Source organism: Melopsittacus undulatus, chromosome Z, assembly GCF_012275295.1.
Source record: "Melopsittacus undulatus isolate bMelUnd1 chromosome Z, bMelUnd1.mat.Z, whole genome shotgun sequence".
In the NCBI taxonomy this organism is placed as follows: domain Eukaryota; kingdom Metazoa; phylum Chordata; class Aves; order Psittaciformes; family Psittaculidae; genus Melopsittacus; species Melopsittacus undulatus.
The window spans coordinates 80,883,217-80,909,255 of NC_047557.1; the positions used below are offsets into that span (position 1 = coordinate 80,883,217).

The 26,039-nt window shown below is 46.0% G+C and overlaps 2 protein-coding genes across 3 annotated transcripts in view; one reads left to right on the forward strand and one right to left on the reverse strand.

Moving 5' to 3' along the window:
- Positions 1–5,223, forward strand: TRMT10B (tRNA methyltransferase 10B). 2 transcript variants are annotated; one of them, XM_031051817.2, is made up of 8 exons: positions 1–317; positions 432–540; positions 664–788; positions 1,168–1,320; positions 2,098–2,176; positions 3,033–3,100; positions 3,381–3,504; positions 4,494–5,223. In XM_031051817.2, the coding sequence occupies exons 1-8, from the start codon at positions 168–170 to the stop codon at positions 4,598–4,600; spliced, it is 915 nt and encodes a 304-aa protein (XP_030907677.1). In that variant the 5' UTR covers positions 1–167; the 3' UTR covers positions 4,601–5,223. The 2 variants fall into 2 exon arrangements, with proteins under 2 accessions (XP_030907677.1, XP_012985263.1); XM_013129809.3 differs by having other exon boundaries at positions 667–788.
- FRMPD1 (FERM and PDZ domain containing 1) overlaps positions 4,618–26,039 on the reverse strand; it is a 27,782-nt gene continuing 6,360 nt past the window's right edge. The window contains exons 6-16 of the mRNA XM_034072799.1: positions 24,698–24,805; positions 19,627–19,722; positions 17,307–17,432; positions 16,028–16,147; positions 15,587–15,723; positions 14,173–14,299; positions 13,701–13,796; positions 12,188–12,370; positions 11,627–11,774; positions 10,059–10,874; positions 4,618–8,837 (exon numbers count right to left, since the gene is read on the reverse strand). Of these exons, the coding sequence (XP_033928690.1) occupies positions 6,523–8,837; positions 10,059–10,874; positions 11,627–11,774; positions 12,188–12,370; positions 13,701–13,796; positions 14,173–14,299; positions 15,587–15,723; positions 16,028–16,147; positions 17,307–17,432; positions 19,627–19,722; positions 24,698–24,805 (4,272 nt within the window). The 3' untranslated portion in view covers positions 4,618–6,522. The remainder of the gene's footprint in view (positions 8,838–10,058; positions 10,875–11,626; positions 11,775–12,187; positions 12,371–13,700; positions 13,797–14,172; positions 14,300–15,586; positions 15,724–16,027; positions 16,148–17,306; positions 17,433–19,626; positions 19,723–24,697; positions 24,806–26,039) is intronic.

Sequence of the window (26,039 nt, forward strand, 5' to 3'; positions counted from 1 at the left end):
GCAAGCGGGAGGGTCCGATTAGGCGTCCGGAAGCGTGCACCGAAAGCTGAGAGCTTGCCGTGGTTTGTCCTGCCCGCTCGCTAGCTCCTGCGGCGCCACAGGGACACGCTCCACGATCCCCACGCCTGCCGCGGAAGGTCCCACCCCGGGAAGGGAAAGTGGCGCCGATGGCGAGCGGCGGCGTAGATGACGGCTGTCTGTCGGTGGAGCCTGATGGAGAGGCGGCGGTAGCATGCGAGGCTCTCCGTCTGCTGCGGATCGAGCCCTCGGCCGTCAGCCCCGGCAAGGGGCGGGCGGGCGGTGCGGCGCGGTGCTCGGTAGGTGCCGCGGATGGGGCGAGGGGTGGCAGGGCTTAGTTCCGCCTTGACGCCGTTCCCGCGGCCTCTTCGTGGGCAGGAGGCGGTAGGGCTGAGGCCCCGCTGCTTCCACAGAGAAATGTGCTGCGGAAGCGGAGGCACTGGGAGCGGGTGCTGGCGTGCAAGAAGAGCAAGAGGCAGCAAGAGCGGGAGAGGAACAGGGCCCGGCGAGCTGGTGGCACAGGTGAGGGACGGCACTGTACGGAGTGGCCCCGTCGAGGGGCTCCTGGCCGAGGGAACGGGGACTGCCCATGGCTCCGCTGCCCTGGCGGCGCTCAGGCTGCCCTCTCGCTACTCTGCCTCCCAGCAGCTGCCAGTCGGGACTGCGGGAAGGCCATGACCGCCTTCGCGAAGGAGCGCCTTTTGCAGGCCAAGACATCGGGGCCCCGGCTGTGCGTGGACCTCGGGGTGGCCGACCGCATGACTGAGAAGGTACGGGGCGCCCTGCCTCCTGCGTCCTCTGCACCAGTGTTTCAGCGCAACTAGAGCTGAAGGGTCTAGTTGAGCTACATCTCAACTAGAAGGGTCTACACAGCAGGTCACCTGAGCTCAGCCTCTAGGGGAATGCTGTCCCCTCACATCCCTGCCTGTCCTTACACCCCCTAGCCTGCACGCGGCTTCCTGACTGGCTGCACACCCAACTCTGGGTTTCCTTGAGGCAGTTGAACTGTGCTCCATAGGAGCAGCCTTTCCAGGGCCTCAGCGAGCAGTCGGTGACTCGGACATCATGGATGTCTAGAGGCCCTAAGTAGAACCATGTTACCCCCTGCCCCTTGACTTGTGGGTCACTGTGCTTGTTATTTATTGGAAGGAAACAAGCCGCCTCGCCTCCCAGATCAGGAGACTCTATGGGGCCAACAGGCGGGCTGAGAAGCCATTTTGGCTCTGTCTGACGGAGTTTGTTGTGGGCTCGTTGATCTATGAGGAGTGTTTCCGCATGAACGACGGCTTCTCCAATTATTTGGTAAGGGTCTCTGATGACAGTGCATTCAAGGGTTGTAGCACCCTGCAGCTGCTGCTGGCCTTCAGTGTTGACCCACTACAGGCTGAAGTGCGCTCAGATGAGAGCTGGGAGTTACATGGGAATGCAGTTTAGTGGCAGTGGTCAAGTTCAGATCTTCTTACCCTTTGGCAGGAGACGAAGACTGACAGATAATGGAGCAATGTACAAAGGCTTCAGGTTAGAGCTCATGTCCTTCCTGCTTGCAGGAGAATTCCTTCTCCAGATGCTACTTCTGTAAAAAGACCTGTGATATTGGGGATGGAGAGCTGTATAAGCTTGGTCAGGGTTTGGGCAGGTCACACATTCATGTCCTGAGTTTTTGCATTGAGCTTGGTCTGACTCAAGCACAAGAAGCACACATGGCAGTGACATTAAGCTGTGTGTTCTACAGCGCATGTGGGGTTTGCACCTGGTAACAGTGAGGGAACAAACCAAGGTGGAGATTTCTGAATCTCTAAAGAATTGAAATCTCATTTAAAATTAGGTGATTTTTTTCGGCTCTCCTTTCCTTAAAGAATAGTGATTTTAATTAGAAAAGAATTTAAGAGATTTTGAAATATGTATTGTTCAATGCTTATATAGAAATATTTACCAGTTAAGAAAAACCCCACTGTCTGCAGGCGTGTAAACACCTAAGGCAGTAGCATCAGTATATTTCTGGGTCTGAGAGTGGGTTTTGCTCTGGCAAATGGACTTTGGCCTCATGGGCTTCTTCTGTCCATGTCTTGCATTTTTCAGATGGATACAACTCAAGAAAGTTACCTGGACCTGTTTCCTCTAGATGCAATTGTTTATCTCACTCCTGACTCTGAGAATGGTAAATACTTCACATGCTTTAGGCACAGGGGAGCTAGGGCAAATGGGTGTTTTTTACGCTTTTCTTTTCAGACTGTTTAATACTTCACATGATTCAATTCCAGGTATTCGCTGTCTCAAATTGCAAGAGATGCACTGTGTATTTAGATCTGACGCTAAATCTATTCCTATCTCAATCTGTTTTTATGAAATGAGGTTTCAACTTAGTGCTGTGTGTGATCTGCAGCAGACGTAACTAAAGCTTGTGTGTACTTCGTCTGCAGCTTGTAATACTAGGAAGTGGTAGAGATGCTGTGGCAGTTTTGGCTACAGTCTGAATGATATAATGCAGCACTCTGAAATAATGCAGCAGCTACAGTATTCTCTTTATTGCTTAATTTGCTACTGTGTTTATTTTCTCCTCTTCCTCTATTTCTAACCTGCCACATGTTGCTGAGGGCATAGAGCCCTTGTTTTACAAAAGTGCCTTACCCTGCTAAATAATCTTGTATGGGTGGGCAAAGGTTTTAGTAGGGAGCCCTGGTAGTGGGAACACTGGAGGAGACTGGGATCAGATTGACCAGATTAGCCACATCTCAGACAGTGGTTAATGGGAGCAATGTATGGTATCTCTGGTGCTCTGTGCTTTCAGCCTTTCTGAAAAGGCTGAGAAAAGCATTTCTCCCTTTCACACTGCCTGCAGGTTGAGGCAGACACATCTGTCTCTGAAGTCTCAGCCTCCTGCATGGTCTGAGGCTCCAGGGTAAAGGGTGACTCTGGCCACAGTTTCTTATGGAAGTGGGCTCTTGGTTGGAAAACGGTGTAGCACGGGATTTTACTGTTGTATGTTGGTGAACAAGTGCTTATCTTGTTTCTAGTCCTTGAAGATATTGATCCTAATAAAGTATACATCCTTGGAGGCCTGGTGGATGAAAGTATTCACAAGGTGGGTAGCAGGCTCGTGGAACCTGAAGGTGCTGTCTGCCCACTTGTATGTACCCAGTGGTCCTGCTGCCTTGATTTGAGACATCACTGTTGTGCCACCATACATTTTTCCCCAAGGTTCTGCCTGGATCCAGCGCCAGGCTGAGAGACTGCAGCAGTCTGGCTGAAACAAGCCCCAGGACAGCTTTTAGCGTTGTAGCTGCTCGCACCCAAAATACTGTGCATGCTGTGCATATGCAAGTTTGTGCACATGGGGCACCTTGTTACTGTTTCCTTTGCAGAAGCTGACTCTGCAAAGGGCACGAGAGCAGTCCTTGCAAACAGCTCGTCTCCCCATTCGCGAGTATATGGTGAAAGCTATTAACACCAAGAACTACCACTCAGAGACACTGGCAATTAATCAAGGTGAGAGGCTGAGCCATGCTGGGCAGGGGGAGAGGGCTATCAAGCACTGAAGCCAGGTGTGTTCAGAATTATTCCCCATTGCTGAGTAATGGGGGAAGCACTGGGAGCAGAGGTTTCTCTTAAAAGGATTTATTCCTGATACCCCCTTTTTAAAGGTCTTGTGTGCTTCTCTGCATCAGTGCATTCTCACAAAGCAGTGAACATTTAGTGTGAGGGAGATATGGGGAGGCTGCTGTTGCTATGAGTCATACAAGGTCCTAGGCAAGGGAGAACAGAAATTGTCTTGCCTGTGTCAGACTCAGTCAAGGCAAGGCTTACAAAACCAGGATGATGCGATGTGCTCTACCACTGTGATGGCTTCATGTCATGATTATAGGTTGAGCCACCCATTCACACCAGTGGATGTGTCCATGCTCCTCCACCGGTGGTCTGTGGCTTTTTAATGTGAACATCTCTCTGCTATAGATTATGGAGCAGAGAGGTGTCCTAGGCCAGCTCTAGTAAATTCTTAACCTCTGGCATGAGGACATCATTACCATCTCCATCAGCACAAGGCAGAGGAGGTGGTGGAGGGCTGTGTAAAGCACCAAGCATAGCTGCTAGAGACCACCGTGTGGAGATGTGGAAACACGGCATCTGAGAAACACTGGTGGAAGTGCAGTAGGTATAACCCACCATGGTGGTCAGTGGCACAGATGGGTAGTACAGGTTAGTCAAATGGTGACTAGGGAACTTTGCTTTAGTTGACACAGCCTCTGCTTTGGCTACCCAGAGCTCCCCAAAGTAATCTTCAAAATGGCTTCATGTGCTATTTTGAAGCTGCCTCAAACACTTGTGTGTCAGATTTTAAATGAGAGGAAGGCAAACCACCAGATCCCATGCTAACTTTCTCTGTCATCAGCTATTGTAACTTCCTGATGCTTTGCAGCCAATGGGGTGTGTATTAATTGAGCTTGCTATTGATACTGTTATCTCTCTCTTCTTGACAGTCTTTGATATCTTATCAACTTACTATGAGACTCGAAGCTGGCCAGCAGCCTTGAAAGCTGGAGTTTCTTCTGGAAAAGGCTATGTGCTACCAGAGGCCGAGAAATAAGTGAAAATACCTCAGCATGATAATGCACAAGAAAATTCTTTATTTTGTAATGTTAAAGAGCTCTGCAGACAAGAGAGACAAACTCCAAAGTTTGAGCAGAGGCACCATCATGAATATGCATAGAGAGGATAGCTCTGCTTAAATCTTGTTCAAGGACCCTATCAATAGCGATGCATTTTGACTCAGCAGTACAATGCTGGAAAATAGTTTTTCCTCTTGAACAGAAAACATAAGCTAATGCAGCCCTGGGATCAAGTGAAAACTGACAGGAATTCAATTCTGCTTTTTTACAGATGCTTGTTAGGGTGTTTCTGACTTTTGCATCTACACTTGTTCTGCGGCAGCAAGTTGTGCTTTAATGTATTTCTTTCATCTTGCTAAAACAGTAAGTAAGGTGAAATTAGAATTGCAAAGCTCCCTGGTGAGGAAAATTTCTTCCCATGGAAAAGGACAATGCTGTTCCAATTGGGGAGCAGAAGATGGGATTCACAGATGGAGGAACAGTTTCCAGGTGCACTATGTCCTAACAACTTTAAATAAGTTGAAGACTCGGAGTTGTTGAAATCTATAGCTAATCCTGTGCTTCTGTTTTAAAAACCTAAAATAAAATGCTTATTCTTAAACTCCCATTGCATCCTTATAGTTACTTATGCATGGTACATCATCATACACTGACATGCAAAGTTCACTAACTCTGAAGTTCCTCCTGGAAGGGTACCTGGGATCTGACTCTGCCCTGCACAAAGAGAACAGATATAGTTCATAGCCACAGCAGAAAGCATTTTTAGTGCATCTAAGTTTATATGTAACCTCAGCCATTATTGCTAAAAAAATCCCCAAAACCCCAACAAACCACCAAACAGCTTCCACATCACTGTAAATAATTAGCTCCAATCACCAGTGCAAGGACTTGAAGGTCTTCTGAGATAAATTGCTATATCATTTGCATATGTATTTTCATTTTTCTTTCATATCAAGAGCCTTTTACAACACCTGGAATTCAGTGCCATGAGGCAGTGTAAGTAGGGCCTGTTGCACTATGCCTTTCTCCGCACTTCGGCTGAATTTTGCCAGTGCTTGCAGCCCTGCTGTGCTCTATGTGCCCTTCCAATTCTTAGTCTTCACATTCCGCCTCATTAGCTGTTGATGTGTAGAGGTTTGCACTTCGGCTCCAGTGTAAGAGCCTTTAACTTTACAATTGAGCCCCTGAGTTTGCTATGCAGCAACATATGCTAGCCCAGACCAGGGGAGGGGGAGTGTTAGGGACTTTCTCAAGAATCAGCAAATGTAAATAGAGGAGCCGGATGACACACAGAAACCAGATCAGAAAAGCAGGATATGGTGTTGCCTGCATTGCCTGGGACTAGCCTCTTTTCTGTGGTTGCAATAAAAGGCAGTTAAATACAGCATGGCTTCTTCCCAAAGAGGTTTCCGCTACACCCTCAGCCACAGATGGTGGACAAAGCATCCTGGGTTTCTTCACATGGGGCCAGGGTGGCATCTCACATCATTTTATTTTGGAAACTGCCTGGAGAGTACGGAGTGGCAAGAAAGGCAGGCTAAAAGGCTCCACAGGTGACAGAAAGCTAAGACACCTTGAGACCAGCCACCTGCAAGGCCTTTGGGAGGTGAGGGACAAGCCTCAGGCAAGATATATAAGCCACTGAAGTACTCTATGAATTTGTATATTACACAGATTGTGTACATAAAATTGCGCAAAGCTAGACTGGAGGGCAGTATGCCCTGAGTCACAACCACCCTGTGCACAGGGGTGGCTCTTGGTGGAGCTAAGCTGACACCAGGGACACGTGCTTACTTGCCCATTCTTGAACTCTGGGGCTAAATGCCCTGTAAGGTAGTGGACAGAAGGAACATGGCTGGGCTCTTCCCACCCAGTGCACTCATGCCACCAGACATCCCCATCACAACAACAGGGGTACTCTGAACTGCTGCAGAAGACAGAACACGGAAGCTGTAAGGGCTGTGTGCTGGCGGGCAAGGAGCTTGGCACCCACATCCGGGCAGCCTTGCCTGCAAAGCTGCTGGTGAACAGCCTGCACAAGTTGTTGGTAGGTTCCCACCACATGCATGAGTGCAGCTGCAAGCTTCTGCTGCCTCTGCCTGCACAGCTGGCAGTGCGTCACCTGGAAGCAGGCCACTGCCAGCTGAACTAGGTGGTTGAATGTCACCCTCAGCACACCCTGCAGCTCTTTTAGGGGCTGCTCTGTTTTCAGGAGCTCTTGGCAACTGGACAGCAGATCCTGGGAGACTAAGCCAAGGGTACCCTTGCTCTCAGCACCCTGCTCAGAACACTGACCATGTAGGTGGGTTGCCTGGTTCCTGGAGAGCTTCCCCACAACCTCCTGAATCTTTGTGGTGTAGGCCAGGAAGCAGGAAAAATCTGCAGGGCTCATCTGTGCTTGGTCCTTCAGCTTGCTGAGGGCTTGGACATAAGGGTCCCACCATGCCATGTCCCTAGCAATGGAGACTGAGTAACTGCTCACAGGGGTCCCAGGAAAACTGCAGCTGCTGGATGGTGGAGCGGTGAGGGGCCCCAGAAACGTATTGCACATGGGGATGGTAGTTTCACATTCCCCCTTGTCATCAGACCTGTGGAAGCAGCTGATATAGGACAGATGACAGCTGCACTTGTCCATCCCGAGCTGTGAAGGAGATGTCTTCTTCATTGTGGAAAAACCCAAGGACCTGGTCATGATGGGGTCAGAAGGATTCTGCTCATCCTCCTTGTGGTTAAAGCAAAATAAGGAGTGCTTTGAAGCCCCATGGTCTGCTTTTTTCTCCAACAAGCCAAAGGAAACTGGGCCTGAGGAGATGGAAAGCCCTACAGATGGAGTTATAGGAGGGTCTTTTTGCACCTCAGTAGGCTGTTCTCTGGGAAGAGGAGTCTGAACAGGCTGTGGCTGTGTGAGAGCCACATTTTCTGCTGGGTCTCCATCCAACTCCTGGCTGCTTAGCAACTCTTTCACAAACAGTGCTCCAGCTGGGGATGTTTGTATCTCCTTTCCAACAGCATCAGCCCACAGGCACCCACTAGTCTTCTCAGAGGCCAAAAGCTCTAGTGGGATATCTACCCTTTCCTGAGATGAGCTGGATGATGTGAGATCTGTCCTCAGCCCACATGAGAGCAAGGAGAGGCGAGTTATAACCCCAGAAGTGCTGCTGCAATCTGTTAAGAGCTGAGTTGCATCCGGAAAACCTATGTGATTTTTATTGTTCGTCTTCTGTAAGGCCTCCTTGTTTATCACTGCTCTGCTTTTTGCCTGTAACAAGGCACTGTCACTGCTGTTTTCAGCACAGCTGTCACGATTAGCTTTTCCTTCTTCACAAATAACTGGGACAGGCTCCTTACATGCTGTTTCCCCCTCAGCAGTGAGGAGCAGTTCCTGGTCCTGGTCCTTGTCCACCTCATGGGGAGAGCCCACGCTGGAGCCATGAGCTGGCTGTGTGTGTTTGTTAGCAGGGCAAGTCACTTCTCGACCAGGGCATGGGTGTGTATCACCAACCTGCTGGGCTGCCATCACCTCACCCATCTCCTCCTGTGCCACTTGAGCCAGCCAGCCTTTGGTGGCCATACAGCTCTCCTCACTCAGCAACCCATTATTTGTCTTCATGGAGGAACTTTCCTGCGTAGGTGACCTGACAGCCTGTAAACAAGATGTGCCCACAGGAAGGGGCACACCTTCCTCCAGGGACAGGAAAGGTGGATATACAGCATATGTAGGGTGAAGGCCACTGTCCACATGTATGGCAACACCCTGCAGGCGAACAGCTGAAATGGAAGAAACCAATGAGTCAGTCACTGATTTTGTTTCCATGGTATTAGGCTCCATTTCCACCAAGCCAGAGGATGGATTTGGGCTAGTACTGTTTCTTTGGGCATGGATTGCAGCAGGAACTCCCAGCTCTGCATTCTTGAAGTTCTCTAAGGAGGGTGAAGAGGGCAGCTGAGCAACGAGTGTTGGTGTGGGTGGCCAAGAGCAGCAGTTTTGCAGAGCGGCTGGTAAAGCTAAAGGAAAAGTGACCTGTGAGGTGTAATCGGTTTTCAGGAAAGATCTCCTCTTCTTCAGGCTCTTAGCATATGTCATCTCCTTCTCCTTTCTATGTTTCTCCCTTGCTGTCTGCCTTGTCATCAGGCTTTCTCCCAAGCTGTAACACCTTGGTTGCTTTAGCATGCAGGAGCAGTTGTCTGTACTCTCCTGGGACGTCATTTTGTAGCCTGTTGGCAAGGAAAAGAACCATGCAAGTCAGAAAATAGCTCCACGTAGCAGAATATGCATGCATCTATGCAGTGAGCCAAAAGGCTCTTAACACAGGTCCTGCAATTGTAGACATAAAGGTTTGGCTGCAAAGCCTGGGTCCCGAGTGCCAAAGGAAACTGTCTCTTATGATCATACACCATCTTGGAATCAGCTATGTCAAGAAAAATAGAATTTGTGCCTATGGCTACAAATGTCCAGCATCAGTGATAAAGGGTGCTGCGTAGTCTGTCCCTTTGATTATTGGAGCCACTTCATCTGACTGCAGATACATCTGTAATTCCCAAGTTTAATTTGGTGGTATTAGCAGCAGCTACAGAGAGTACTGCCTACAGCTGGAGATTTATTAACATGATCAGAAATTTCCAGCTTGGATATTTAGACGATAAAAATTTCCAGAGATTGCAGTGTTGTGTCTGAACATGGTATTGTTATTGTGAATGAATGCAAAATGTAAAAGTGTACTAAATACACAAAACAAATGAAGATCGGTTAATGTTGAAAGAGCTGAATATTTCAGAAACAAAAATCGTCTTCTTTCTGAGAAAATACAATGACCAGGGAGCTGCTCAGCCACTGGGACTCCTTGACCCAGTTATGTAACATGCTCCTGACCCTCAAAAGATCATTATGTTGTGGGTACATGGAACAATAATGTTTTACAGCTTTTAGCTCTCTTCAGCTTGAAGGAAGGTAGAAGAGTGAAGGTGCTGCCTGCCAGTGGGAATATTTACCATAAAGCTCCCTCATAGTGCAACACTCTTTTAATCACTGAAGATTCAGCCTGCACAGAAAGATGCACAGAACTTACTTATGCAGCATGCTGGCTTCAGAATCAGGCAGAGCCATAGATCACTATTCTGGAATTCCTGCAGAAACGTGGGAACCTTCCAGAATTCCAAATTCATTTGAAAACTGACTTTTTTCTGAGATCTAATGCTTGGATGCAATGACAGATTTCCCTGCAGAGTTGCAGCTCTGACCCCTATGTGCACATCCACTGTATTTCTGCTGAAGAATGGTTTATAAAGAATGGGTGTTCAATGGTCCTTTAAAAATCCTAGGAAATCTATGAAGAGCTGAAAGATGATCTCTCTAGGAAGACTTACATGGGAAAAAGGCAACACCCTAGTCCATGGGGTGGAAGAAAAGTGGCCTGCAGCATATGGGTGAGGGTTTACCTGCCAAGTCACCTGGAGGGCTAAGCCTGTCTGCAGCATCATAGAACTCCTCCTCAGAGCTGGTGTCACCAAAGCCTGGGGGTGGCTCCAAAATGGAGTCGCTTGCTTCTGCGGTCAGCTCTGCTCCACATGGTGCCCCTTCCTGGGAAGACTCATCTTTCCAAGGACTTCTTTGAGGGCTGTGGCTGATTTTGCTCCTCTCCGTACTGCCTGCAGGGGATATGCTGTAGCACAGGTTGTAATAGCCCATGGTGGTTTTCTCAGACAATCTGGTTTCCACCATAGATGTACCAATGTCCTCCCCTCTCTGCTCAGAGGGACTGTCCTCACACCCAAGCTCCTCTGTATGTGGTACCTGCAAGAAGCAGAAGTAGTCTCCAGTTTCTGCCCTGATGGAGCCTCCTGCAGCATGAATGGGGAAGAAGCTCTTGTCTGAGTGGCTCATCTCCTGAACTGTTGGCATGTAGAAGTGGAAGAATTCTGGCCTGAAGTAAGAGCACATTTCCAGCTCATCTTCCTCCAGTGCATCCATACAGTCACTGAAGCCACTTATCTTAAATCTTCGGCTCTCGGTGTTGGCTGAATCCAAAGCCTCAGATGCGCTGTCTGTTGCATTGTCACACACATCATACTGGTCACTTCCTTCAGACTGGGGCTTTGTGCTGTCCTTTTCCAGACTGCGGAACTCTCCCACCTCCTCTTTGTTGCACACAGGATGGGCGCTGCTGTATGCTGTAGGAGTGTCCAAGCAATGGTCTGAAGAGGAATCCTGCTCCCAGGAGTCTTCAGAGTCACTGCAGGTTCGAGATTCATATCCTAGGATTTAAACACATCTATCAGCCTGACCCTTACAGTGGCAAGAAGAAACGGCCAGACAAGGGTTATGAACTTGTCTGCAGAGCAGAGCCTTAAAGCCCAGAGAGTTCTGCCCTCACTTGCTCATCAGCAAACAAGATGAAGGTGCAGACCTCCAGGACTATACACAACCTGCCAGTGGAGGTTTGGTCCTTCCTGCCTGCTTTGCCTGGTTTTACCGCAAAGCAGTACCAGGGGGAGCTGCAGAATAGCAACCAGCTAACTCGTTGCTTAAAGCCTCAGTCTGTAACCCCTATGAGGCTTCAATTATCGTGACAAGGGACAGGACAGCATGGCAAACGGATCCTCTCTCTCCTGGCAGAGGGGTGCCAGCAGATGGGAGTTGTTCAGGAGGCTGGCAGATGAGCACAAGGGCTCAGTGATAGGTTTGCCGTTCCGGTGACAAGCATTCAGCTTTCATTTCTTGGAAAAGCTGCCAATTACTGCTGCTCTTCTGCTGTCCGACAGTCTGGGGTTGATGGAAACCTTGCACTGCCCACACCATGGCTGACAGTCTTAATAACTTGCAGATGCCACTGGGCTACTGTTCTAGCATGATACTATTCCCAGGAGGGAATAACATTTCCAATGCTGGAGGATCCACCCACTTTCTCCCCATCCTTTGACAAAAAAAAAAAAAACAACAAAACACACACACAAAAAAATATCCAAACCAAGCAAACAAACAAACAAAAAGGCTGTGTTTTTTAAACCTTCTTCAGCTGAGACACGGTGCAGTTGCTGTTTTTTCTCCCCCCAGGTAAATATGGAGACATTTGCATCCACAAACAGTCTGTAATAGCCAATGAGGAGGCAGACAAGGTCTTTTGCACTGTTTGATTCCAGGAGCAGAGTCAGCAGCTAGTTGTTTGTTTAAGGATGTGGAGGGAAGAAAACAGTAAAAATATTTTAGAATTTACAAATATTGCTTTTATCACCATCTGCAGGAACATGCTGCACACTGAAAAGACATTCCCCCTCCCCTATACCATCATCATTCCAGAGCACTGTTTCTGCATGAGGCACAGAGAAACAAGATAAATTGGTTTTCTCGTATTTTGTTTCTTTGATATGTCTCACGGATAGAGGACAGCAAGAAGAACCACTTTTCTTCAGTAATTTCATATTCCTTTTATGAGCTTCCCCTTCTGAATCTGCTCTAAGCCTTTTCTACTGATGATACCACCAGCTAAATGTCAGATTTTGAAAAGAATACATGGTGTGAATGACACCCCTCTTGTTCTTTAGCCCTGACACAGCCATCAAGAACTTACCTTCAGATCCTGCAGATAGATTTTGACAGTGCTCACTTTTTCAGACTCCTCTGTAAGCTCCACCCTGCTGATGCTTGCAAACTCTGCTAGACTTGTTATGATGTTGAGCTTATTATTGATAATCTGGCTCACTCCATACTTGGCACCCACCAGCAAGGCAACATACGATTCTCTGTCCTGTAGCTGTAAGGAGGAGAGGTTAAACCTGTAACCAAACTGACCACGAATCAAATCGCCTATGCTGGCAGGGACTCCTCAGCCACCTGATCTTGTGTACTATTTTAACACTGGACTCTCTTTACAACTGTGCTGTAACCAGCTGCAAAGGGAGCCCCTTGTTACTTACAGGCTTTCAGGTCACCTGCTCCCAGCTGTTCTGTTCTATGCCTTGGGGACCACCAGTTTCCCTGTACCCCCAAGGCAGATGGTCCCAGAGAAGCAGCAGCCATCCAGCAGGTCCAGAGAGGTCGTATCAGCAGCAGATTGCTATTAGAATTATGACCTGGCAGGCTGTGCCAGATGGACCAAGTGAGACCTACTGGATTTGGCTAGAAACTTCAGGAAGGCATTCTGATTTTGGAAGAACTTTCCAAAGTTCTTCCTAACACTTTCTGTTAGGATCAGACACTTAGAGATAAATTAACACCCAAATAATTTGGCAAAACTATTTCAATTTGCACACAACTGTAAACCTAGGCATTACTGTAACCCATCAGTAAGGTCTTCCTCTGATACAGTCCTACCTACATTGCTCGGTGTGCTGTACAAAATGGCTTGTGGTCTATAGTTCAGTACAGATTCAAGTGAGGACAGGCAAAAAAAAAACAAAACAAAAAACCAACACAACCCAAGAAACTCTTGGGGAATTGTGAAAAGAGCAGTTTTTTTTTGGTTTTTTTTGTTTTTTTTTTTTTTTTACAGTAAGGTTTAAGCATAGCAAATATCTCTTCAAGAGTTTTTGAAATATCCCCAGATCTCTTAAGTACCTTACAGCATAAAAAATATAAACAGAGGTCATCTGAAGAGCAAGAGTCACAGCTTTCAACTTGAAAAAATACGCAGAATTATTGTGTAAGCTGGTGTGTTATTCACTTCAATGGAATTATGCTCAGTTATCCTAGCAGAGTCCCTTACCAATGCTTCTCATAAAGTCCCAGGATAGGGAAAAGTAGTGTGACTGAATTGTCTGAAACAGCATCACCAGAGCTTATGTTACATTTTCTACAAGGATCAAAGCAAAGATAGTGAGGAGACTCAGTAAAAGGTTGCTAGTCTCACATCAACAGTCAATTAAGAAAAATATTGAAACATTTCTGCCTTAGATAGGGTTTGCTTTGGTTAAAGATATGATCTTACACACTGGTGAAATAAAAAGGCTAAAACTCGTTCTTGCATCCGTATCATTGCAGTTATTGTCCAAGTACAATAAGAGATGCACAAAGCAAGGCAATAAGACAAGACGCCAATAAGACAGTATACCAAAGCCCAGTTGCATAAATAAATGCACTCATACCATAAGGGTGGCATTAAAGATCTTCCCATTGTACATCTTCAGGTCTCCCAGTATTTGCAGGTAGCTCAGGCGCACTTGGACTGCTGTGAGCATATGCTTTGTTTTGCAAGAGAAGAAATACTGTTTAGAAACATGACAGACAAACATGGATTTCCAGGTAGCCTATGGGCTAGAAGATGTTCTTTTCATACAGGACTTAGTATTTGACCAATACATTTAGCTTGGTCTGGATAGGCACTTGATCTGTACAGGACCACATCACATTACCACATTTGCCATGTGGCAACCCCGCAACAGAACACACTCTGTAGGGAAATTAGAGTGTGTGCACAGCAGATGAAGTTATAAAAGATAGAAGAAAAGTCCCAAGTCATCCCACAGAGGAGAGACCCATGGAGAAAAGACTTCTTTGCCTGTGAGAGATACTGCCTCCATCCTGGGAGACACCTTGAACCCAGGGAACAAACACTACCTTTTGCCGAGAGTCCAGTAGCATCTGGTTCTGCTTCAAGTGGTAGCTGATGGCTTTCTTGATATCCTTCCCTCTCATGTTTCGAAGCAGAGTTGGTGAGATGAAATTTTCAATTCCCCAGTCCCTCCTGCTGGAAAAATGGGAAGGGAGCAAAGAGGGTCCCAGCTGTGCTGTCCCCCAGCAACACAACAATGTGCAGAACAACAGCTGGCCAGAGGCAGAGAAGGGCAAAAGCACCATGCCAGTCATAGAAGCATAGAATCACAGAATAGATTGTGTTGGAAGAGACATTCAAAGGCCATCTAGTCCAACACCCCTGCAATGAGTAGGGACATCTTCCAACTAGATCAGGGTGCTGTAACATATCTGGGTGTAGCTCATGGAACACAACTACCTTACTCAAATTCACTTCTATGTGCTTCTGCTACTGAGACAGAAGGTGGGTTGGAGGAACAAACACTTTCATGCAGAATGCCCATTTTTACATGGTTATACAGGAGACAATCTACAAGCTTTGTCAGCATAGTGGTCCCAATCTGTCTGTGCCTCCCAGAGGATGAAGGTTCTTTAACTTTACTTTGGTTACAAGATCATTACATAATATCTCCAGCTCCCTACACCCAAAAATGTGGATCATTACTCAGCCCAAGGACTAAATATCCAAGAACTAAGAATGCTGCAGTTGTCTGAAGTCACTTCTCACTCTTCATTAACTGCACACTGCTGGGTATGTCTGGCTCTATGCAGGCATCAGCAGCACTTGCCCAGGCTGGTGGAGGCTGAGTGGTGCAGTTACTACACAAATGTCTGTTATTTAACGACTGGCTCATCACAAATTCTTAAAGCAGGGTTGTTCAGGGCAAGTGCGGTCTAACAGCACTGACATGCAGCGCAGCACACTCGCTGCTTGTGAAAGCATTTTTTGGTATTTTTTTTCTAGATCCCATTACTTCACAGCACCTATCACTTATGCTGAAATTAGATATTTCTGAAATAATTATGGTGGATGAAAGGGTATAGTTGCTGTGCAGAGTTGATTATTATCCTCTCTCTCAACTACTGCATGCAAATCTTAGTATAGTGGCAGAGGCAGCCTGAGTAACTGTAACTACCTGAGAGATTCAGAATTTTATGTCCCTGCTCTATCTACAGATCAGAACCTCCCTCTGCTTAGGCACATGTCCAGATGCTATACTGTACATATTATTCAAGCAGCTGAGCAGGCTGAAGACAGGCTCTGAAGCTATCTTGACCTAAAATGACTGGCACAACTAAGAGACTGCAGTCTTTCTGGGTCAGAGACAGACTTCTATCCAGAGCTAAACAGTGGGCAAACAGAGCTGATGCCACTTTCAGTTGGCTTCCTGTTCTGCCAGACTTAGCCACAACACAGCACAGAAATTTGGGAACTTACTCAATGTATTTCAAGGATACTTTCTGTGGCTGAGCACAAGCATAGATCCTCTCCTGTATGTGCAGAGCAGCCAGACGTAATGCCACGCTGCATTTCATTTCCACAGCAAATCTTTCTTGAAGCACATCGTTGCAGCTCTGGAAAAAATATGGCTCAGTCAGCATGATGATGTGAGCTCAAGAAGTCAGATTAAGGCCTCTGATATAACTATTGTAAGTCATAAAAGGAGCCACTCAGCTAATTTCAATCTCATTCTGTTAAAAAGACAAGAATGTAAGTTGATTTAAGAATTTAAGACAAATTGAATGCAAATACTCTGTTCCTAAGTGCTCTGCATTTCACATTCATGTAAATAAACTGGCCTGAAGTATGCTTTGGTTTAAAGCAGAAATGAGAATTGGATGAGAAGAGATCCAAAAGCATGGAATGCCTTGATTTTACCTGCAAGTAGAGATACTCAAAGGCAATTGGGTCTTCCTGCAGGAGGTCTAAGGGATCCTTTGGGACAAAGCAAACTCTGAAGAGGCACCGGTAGTCCTGAGATTCTCTTTTTTGGACCACCTGCAACAGATAAACATCATCATGCCACAAGGACTGCTGTAGTTCTTCCCTTCGTAAATGCATAGTAAGCCTCTGCCTTGTATGAACTCAGAAATAATTTAAAGATACTGTCAAGTGGAATGACTGCAGATTAGCCATTTGTCCTCAGCAAATACAAGGAAACATTGCTAATGTTTGTAATTTTATCTTAGATTCTTGTTCTGGTTTTTGCTTCTCCCTGTGGTAGCTTGGAAGTTCTTTGACAACAAAGCTTCATTAAATATCCATTGATCTCATCTATTTGCAGGATAACCAGGACAGATGCTGCAAGGCCATATGATAATGATAGAGAAAGGTCAAAGCTTCTCTGCTTTTATGTTCAGTCTAAGATAACAGCAGCCCTAAATAGATTCTTGGATCTTCATCATAATATCAATACAATGTCCCCTGGGTTACACATTAGCATATTTTATTCTGGGAAAATCCCATATAGGCTTACTATCTGAAACAAAGCAGAAATTCTCAGGCACACATGCTTAGTGGTTGGACAGCATTAGCTACAGAACCTCTCTGCATCACAGTGCAACATTGACCAACAAAATCAACAGCATGGACATAAGACTCCTGAGTAGGCACATTCTCACAAATTAGATTAGTTGAGAATTAGTAGCAGAGCAATAGAATTACTAAGAGAACTAACCTCATGTTTGCAGAGGTTAAACTTTTGATTTAGAATTTAATCAAAGTGGCACCTGGCTGGGTTAACTCTCTGACCACCTAGGGGACAGTAAACAGCTGGCTATACAGCTAGTTTGAGATTTTCTGAAATAGTCCTCTGTAGATTGGCCTATCTGGCAAGTGGAACAAAACATGCTCATCCCCTTAATTGCTCTACATAGTCCAAACCACACCATCCCATGGGTATCGTTCTGTGGGCACTCTGAATGGAGTGAGACATTTCTGAAAGTGTCATTTCTCCAGAAGCTCTAGTTAATGCTGTAGTAACACATGCAACAGGGAGAGAACAGCACCTCTGGAGAGGGGGACAAGCTCACACCCTCTTGTGATACCTGCAGAGCTGAGTTTTCTCTGCACCTCACTGGCCAAAATTAATTTGTGCTGGTGATCCCTCTTCCCCCTCACAGCATGCCTGCAGGAGCATGCAAGGGGTTCTTCTCACCTGCTCGATGAACTCTTCCTCATGCAGAAGGTGGATCTTTGCCATGTTGTACTGCTCCTCCAGAGCAAGGGCAAAGTGCGCAATGCTCCGGATTGAGAGCTTCTCCTTTAAGGTGAGAACAATGTCCTGGGAAGGGAAAGTCCATAACTAGTCAAACAGAATTTAGACAGAGCTGCTGAACACTGCTAGTATATCGCATGAATGTGGATGATTCTAGCCTGCTGCTGCCAGCCATGTGGAAAAGCACTGAAAGGGCAGTGGCCAGACAAAATTCTCTGCAGCTAAGAACACCCTTGGTGCTACAACACAGTGAAATTTTTAGCGCTGTTTCACAGGAAACCAGTGCCTTTGTGTACTGCCTTTCACTCTTCACTAACGGTTTCTGAACACATTGACCTAAACAAACCACAGAGTTATCACGGCTAGTGAAAGCCTGCAAGTTCATCAGAAATGGAGATACAGGAGATGGCAGCTTCTCTGCGAAGAAGCACAAACTTGGCAGTTAGCTGCTATGCTATCCCAGATGGATGTCTAAGCAACAAAAGAACATGCCAGCCAGGCAGTCAGCAGGATGGTGTTCAGAGACAGCCATGCTGAAAGTTTCGGCCTTGCATTTTTTAGTTTGGTGGTGTTGAGCACTTTTTGTCACCCTTGATTCAAATGTTTGCTGTTAACCATTCCAGCTTTCTAGAACTTGATGACACTTTTTGAAGAAACTGGTAGCCCACCAATAAACAAGAATTTGAGAGTATAATTGTACAAATCTTACCTAATTTGATTGAAATTGGTGTTCCTGTTATATGTAGAATTCTGTTGGAATACTAGGTCTCATGAAAATAACTGGCTTTATCTTTGGCAAACAGAAAACATTATATAAGGCTTGACTGAATTGAAAGAGAACTCCCTTTCTTCACTCAAGACTCTTAAGGTAAGCACAAATTTTTGACTCACCTCAGTTTTAAGCAAGGATCTCTTAAAAGAGCAGAGGAACTTTTGAAAGCACCTAACCTGGGAAGCATTTTACCCATGTTTGAGTGTTTCTGTTAGGATGCTGGTGAGGGTTGTATTCAATTCCAGTAAGGAAAAATTTGTTCCAGATCAAAGGTGAGCAAGCTGAACCTAACATGAAGAGCTAACCTGTCTTTTAGAAATTAATCTCTTGCAGGTGGGCATTCAGATCTCTCTTTACAACTCATCTGCCCTTACCTTACTATCTCCCTGCTTTATTTCATTATTTTCTTTTTCTCTGCTCTGCAAGTCACAGGACTTGCATAGACTTACTTGAACAAGAGACCACAACAGTTATGTGAAGTTTGGATGAACAAGACAATAAATTTCTCCTTTCTGAGAAAAGTTTTCAGTGCATTATAAATAAAATCTCCTTGCTTTTCCCCTTAACATTCTTTCAGCCTGATAACTCCAGAAAGTCTGTGCATTTTTTCTACAGTAACTGCACTGCTGCAGGACATCGTATATCCTTTAAAGAAATTATCGCCTCCAATCACAGGCAAATCTTATTAATTCCCATATAAACACTGATCAACTCTAAAGATCAGGCTAGAAAATCTTAAGGTTTGTAAGTCTATGTCTAAGCATGGGAGTTTTGGAAAGTGCTAGTTAGTGGCTCTGGAAAGTAGCATCTTGTATTTTGAAGAGAATGACAGTAACCTGTCTGTTATGCCTCCAAGCACAAGTGATTTTAGGTAGATGGTACTGTTTTTTCCCCTCAAGAGGTTAATCAGGTTTTACTTCTCCACAGGGAAACATAAACATTTCACCAGTGCAAAAATGAGGCTGCACAGGCAGGAACTTTAAGGAACAACCATCACAATTGCACTTGCTGCGTTTACATGATATCCACATGATAGCCAAACCTGGACTCCACTGTTCAGGTTCCAAGCCAGGAGACTTGTTCTCCCTCTCATGGATGCACATTGCCACTGCTATATTAAACAACCTCCTCTATATTCTGTCATGTGGTTTCCAAAGAAATCAATGTTAGAGTGGACAGCTGCTGATTTGCCAGTTTCCACCAACCTATATACTCTTGCCCAACTTCACACTTCACAAAGTGTAATGGTCTCACAGCCAAGTTCTTGCAAGTTTTGTGAAAATTGACTGGTGAGAAGAGAGGCAAATTAAAGGAACATCTCCTCTGCACAAAGAACATGGAAAATCCAGTATGCTCAGCATCAGCTGGCAATCCAGTTCCACTAGCTGGCCAATAAAACCAAGAGGTTGCAAATTTCACTGGATGTACCTTTACTACTGGATTGAATTCAGGTGGTGGGAACAAAGGCAGACAACCAAGAATTATTACCTTGACAGTAGTGCTTGTCTCAAACCTGAAAGCCTTTGTCTGTCCATTTTCCAAATATACTTTGAGAACGTTGGGCATACAAAGAAGAGAATTCCCCTGCAGAACAAAATCAACAGCACTAATCTTTGGATGTTAAGCCTCCAGGCACTAGTCTGCTCTGCCTGACACAGGACATTATAGTATAAATGAAAATCTTTACCTGCTTTTGCAAATCTCTTCTCTGCCACCAAGCTTTATTCCCTGATGATGCTTATGGCATCATGTAACAAGGGAAAGAGCGTAACAAATGCCTTTATCATTAAACTCCAGCCAGTGCAACAGCTGCACATAGCCTATACATGCTTGCTGGTCACTTCCCACATGATATAGGAAGATTTGGCAGTTACTGAAAGCTGAGGGCCATCTTCCCTGGACATGCAACTGTAGTGATAGGACAAGGGCTAAGGGGTTCAGACTTAAACAGGGGGAGTTCAGGCTAGATATAAGGAAGTTATTTACTGTGAAGCTGGTGAGGCACAGAAGAGGTTGCCCAAGGAATGTGAATGTTCCATCCCTGGAAGTGTTAAGGCCAGGTGGGATAGGGCCTTGGGTGACATGGTCTAGTATGACATGTCCCTGCCCATGGCGGAGGGATTGGAGCTAGATGCTCTCAAGATCCTTTTCAAGCAGAACCATTCTGCAACTCTATTACCAGAAAAGCAGTGATGTCTGCCAGAAAAGACATCTTCCTGGGCACCATGCATCACTAACCACCTCCCTGACATTTTCCCACTAGCAGCAGCAATGACTTCAAGTTCAGAACTACCTAAACACTCCATGAATGGATCTTGCATACCACAAGAAAGCTGTAGGATTCAGCTGAACATGCAGCGTACTTTACTGAGCATACCCTTAGGATTTGTGACTCTGGGGCTTCCCAAACAGGAGGTGATACCACCAGAGTTTCTTGAGATGGTTCTTAAATGCATTAGACAAGGCACTGACTTCCATAACAAAAACACCTCCGTTGGGTGCTCTGAAATTTTGGGAACCCAGCTTCTGTCCTTCTAGGGCTGTTGAGAGCTGCATCCTTTAGCCTTCCACCTTACTCCTTTAGTACAACCCATCTGTATCTTCCTTCTTGTTTTCAATGTTATTCTTACTGTTTTCCAGTGCTGAGAAAGTTACTCCTCCACCCTTGGACTTCCCTTTCAGCACATCCTTCTTATGTTCTTGGACCAGCATGTTCCTCCAATCTTTATCTAGTTGTCATGACAGTGTTGAGGCTGAGAACAGATTTCTAAGATGATCTCTCCTATGTTCATTTGCTGTGCAGCACCTTGTAAATCTCACAGCCTTGGTCTATCTTGACAGAGAGCTCATATACCCTGGAAGTATTTCCAGAACAAACATAAACCACATGTGAATCTTGTTCCTCCCCTCCCTGTTTTATGGGGTTCAAGCTGCCTACAGTCATCACTGAGGAAAGAGGAGTGAACATTGCCACTGTTCCTGAGATCAAGCTGTAACTGCATGCTGAGTAGCGCAAACACATCACATCTTTAGCAGGCTTTGTGTCTCCCGTCAATTTAAAAAAAGTGATGCTGGTTTACACTAACTGCACATTTTCTCTGGTTCCTCCCACAGTCACAAGTTATCATATGAATGAGGTCTTGTACAGTCAGCACATACAAGAACTTAAAATCTACATAGAAATTCATAGACAAATTAAGTATCACCACTCTCCTTGCCAGATCCAATCAGATGGGCAGAGCACCCAGATGGGATTTCTCTCTATTTTTGAGGCTCTAATAGTCTACTATGAATTAGTTCTGAAAGCTTCTGCTATGTCTTAAGCAGGTGTACCCCTCCTGTTTTGTCTGGTGCAAGGTTGATTTACTTCATGTTACAGCTAGGCCCATAGCTTCTAATAACACACTGACTGATGCTGCCTGAGGATCCTGAGGGACCTGTATCTTGCATATCATTCCGTTATATGGAAATATATAATCAGTTTGCAATAGAAAATGAAGGCTATGTAGCATTGAGACTTATTAACAATTTATGTTCCCAAACTGGAGTTTCAGATTTCAGCTGCAGAACACAGCCTCTGGGTTCCTTGCAGTTGCCAGAGATCATTAAGCAATACTCCATTAAGATGACAAGAGTAGTCTATTTACTGAAACAGGAAGCTTTGCAGTTTTTCGGGGCCATAATACCCACTTTGGATGTCTTAATACATCAGTCCACTGAAAGGAGAGCAGTTCTAAAACACTCAAGCAGAGCAGCTGCTGTCTATGATGAACAGTGCTCTTCCAGAAATAGTCATAAATATGTAACACATTTATTTACTCTTCCTTCGTGCTAATATTTTACTGTACCCAACTGTTGAAAAGGGAAGCTAACACCATAGAATCACAGAATAGTTAGAGGTTGAAAGGACCTTAAGATCAAACACCCTGCCATGGGCAGGGACACCTCACACTAAACCACATCACCCAAGACTTCACCCAGCCTGGCCAGGAACACTGCCAGGGATGGAGCATTCACAACTTCCTGGGCAACCCATTCCAGTACATCACCACCCTCACAGTAAAGAACTTCTTCCTGATATCTAACCTAAACTTCCCCTATTTAAGTTTTAAACCATTACCCCTTGACCTACCACTTTAGTCCCTAATGAAGAGTCCCTCACCAGCATCCCTGTAGGCCTCCTGCAGATACTGGAAGGCTGCTATGAGGTCTCCACACAGACTTCTCTTCTCTAGGCTGAACAGACCCAACTTTCTCAGCCTGTCTTCATAAGGGAGGTGCTCCAGTTCCCTGATCATTCTCGTGACCCTCCTCTGGACTTGTTCCAACAGCTCCTTTTTATGTCCTTTTTATGTTGAGGGCACCAGAACTGCACACAATACTCCAAGTGAGGTCTCACAAGAGCAGAGTAGAGGGGCAGGATCACCTCCTTTGACCTGCTGGTCATGCTCCTCTTGATACAGCCCAGGATACAGTTGGCTTTCTGGGCTGTGAGTGCACACTGCTGGCTCATGTTCTTTTTCTCATCAACCAACACCTCTCAAGTCCTTCTCCTCAAGCTGTTCTGAATCTCTTTTTTGCCCAACCTGTAGCTGTGCCTGGGACTGCCCTGACCCAGGTGTAGGACCTTGCACTTCGCATTGTTGTACTTCATGAGGTTGGCATAGGCCCATGTCTCAAGCATGTCAAGGTCCCCCAGTGTATCAACCTAACCACACAGCTTGGTGTCATCAGCAAACTTGCTGAGGGCGCACTCGATCCTACTGTCCATGTCACCAACAAAGATGTTGAACAAGACTGATCCCAGCACCGATCCCTGAGGGACACAACTCATTACTGGTCTCCAGCTGGGCATTGAGCCATTGACCACAACACTCTGTGTGTGGCCATTCAGCCAATTCTTTATCTACCAAGTGGCCCATCCATCAGATTTATGTCTTTGAAGTTTAGAGACAAGGATGTCATGTGGGACAGCTTCAAACACTTCGCACAAGTCCAGGTAGATGACGTCAACAGCTCCACCCCTGTCCATCAGCTCTGTAGCCCTGTCATAGAAGGCCACCAAATTGGTCAGACAGGATTTCCCCTTAGTGAAGCCATGCTGGCTGTCACCAAGCACATCATTGTTTTTCATGTGCCTCAGCATGCTTTCCAGGAGAATCTGCCCCAAGATTTTGCCAGGCACAGAGGTGAGACTGACTGGTCTGTAGTTCCCTGGGTCATCCATTTTCCCCTTCTTGAAAATGTGTCTTATATTTCCCTTTTTCCAGTCTTTGGGAACTTCACCTGACTGCCATGATTTTTCAAATATGATGGCCAGTGGCTTAGCAACTCCATTTGCCAGCTCCTTCAGGACCCATGGATGGATTTCATCAGGTCCCATGGACTTGTGTACATCCTGGTTCTTAAGATGATCTTGAATCTGACCTTCTCCTACAGTCGGCCCAAGGTCTTCATTCTCACAGTCTTTCCATCTGCCTTACAAGGCTTGGGCGATGTGAGCAGAGAACTTGCCAGTGAAGACTGAAGCAAAGAAGTCATTGAGAACCTCAGCCGTCTCCAAATCCAGGGTAGCCAGTTCTCCCATTAGCTCCCAGAGAGGGCCCACGTTACCCTTAATCTGTCTTTTGTTTGCAGTCTACCTATAGAAGCCTTTCCTGCTATCTTTCACATCCCTTGCCAGACTCAGTTTTAACTGGGCCTTAGCTTTCCTGACCCTGTCCCTCCTTTCCTAGATGATGTCCCTGTATTCTTCCCAGGCCATCTGTCCTTCTACTTTCTGCAAGATTCTATTTTCCCCTCTAAGTTTTCTCAGCAGTTCCTTATCCATCCATGGAGGCCTCCTGACCCTCTTGCCACATTTTCTTTTAGCTGGGACACAACACTCCTGAGCTTGGAGCAGGTGGGACCCCAACACTCAAATGAATTTTTCTTACCTTTATTTCTCATTAAATGAATGACAAACTACATACTGATTGCCTCCCTTCTCTGCACTTGCAACAACTCCGGTGCCCAATCTCTGTCTGAAACAGCTCCATGGAAACTCCCAGGCAGATACTAGTGTGAAGCTCCACCTACATATTGCTGTGTGCAGTTCTGGTGTCCTCAACATAAAAAGGACATGGAACTGTTGGAACAAGTCCAGAGGAGGGCTGTGAGGTTGATCAAGGGACTGGAGCACCTCCCATATGAAGACAGGCTGAGAAAGTTGGGACTGTTCAGCTGGAGAAGAGAAGGCTGTGTGGAGACCTCATAGCAGCCTTCCAGTACCCAAAGGGGCCTACAAGGATGCTGGAGAGGGACTCTTCATTAGGTATTTTCCATTAGTCTAAGTAAGCAAACAAAACATAAACCTCTCTAGAGATTCTAATGCTTCCTCCCTGATCATAGATGGGCCTAGGAAACAAGTTGGCACCAGATGCCTGAATGTATATCTAGATGCAGACACTCTGTAGGTCCTAGCCACACTAGACCAGCCTGGTATCTGTCCCCAGATGGGACCCATTTCTTCCCAGCATACACTGTCCATGGCATCTGGCTGTAGCCATACCCTACTGACCTGTGTGTGTCCATTCACCAAAACTTCCTCTGCAAACCGTACTTTCACAGGGTTTGTTTTCAGCCTTGCCCTCTTCTCTGCAGTAAGAAATGATGACTTAGGCCCACCCTGAAAAAATAAGGGCACTTGGTTGACAACTCAATCTGTTGCAGTTAGGTATAAGATGCAGAGGTCCATAGTACTGGCAGGGGTACGAGCACAGTCCATGCTGAAGCTGCTCACACCACACTGCCTCACACTTACAGGAACAGGTGATGTTAGGAGTCTCTCAGCCTCCAGGCTTGCTACAGGCAAAACCTATCTGGGCTACAAGACTTACCTGGGTGGTTGTTGCCTTCTGAACCCAGACCCAGTTGTTCACCAAGTGGACACACATGCAACACATCCTGTACATACTCCTAATTTCACTGCATGTTAACCAGCTACAGTGTTTACACATCTCCCCAACTCCTGCAATAAAGCCAGAATCCTGCAGAACAACTGTTCATCTACCAACAGCTGGCTTGCAGTAAGGCTACACAGCACCATAAATGAACACATGCAGAGTGTCCTGCAGTGACAGACAAAATCCCCTATCAGTGTATCACAAGAACACAGACATGTATGCAGCACATCCCAGCTCAGTTGGGGTTTCTAGAGCATACTCTCATATTGCAAATGTTTAATAAAACTGCCCAAGACTAAATAGCCAGCTTGACTTCATTACACTATTGTCACATAACCGTATCTCATAACCATGCTTCCATCATGACAGGGACCTACCAACCTCACAAGACTCCACGAGTCTAGGAACCATCGACTTCTTGTTTGCAAGTATCCTGATCTTGTAAAACATGTAATTCCCTAAGAAGAACAGAAGCAGTATCCCTCAATCCCTACACTCTTGTCAGAAGCACAGGTGCCTCCCAACCTGACACAGCACCATCTTGCCCTGAGGCCATTTGGGAAGGACAGAGGACGGAAGGCAGGCAGGAGTGTCTGTGCTTGGCCAGCAAGCCCTTCCAGAATCTGCCAGGCTGTATGGAGCATCATGCCACACAGCTGCCTTGAGGAGGGCCAAGGCCTCCCATATCTCTTCTAGTATGACCAGTGCAGCCCCAGCAGAGGGTCTGTTATCCATTGATGAGAGGTGTTACCTCTCAGCTCTAACCACAGCTGCCTTCAGAGTGGGGCAAGAGACAACCCCAAACCAAAGATCAGCCTTGACTGTACTTAGAGGTGTCCTTAAAGTGACCTGCAAAGGGAAAAACAAAAATGGGTTTTTGCCCCATTTGCTTCTCAACAATGCATGAAGGCCTGTCAAGGGTGTTCCAAATCCCATGCAGGGTTTTCAAAATCGTTT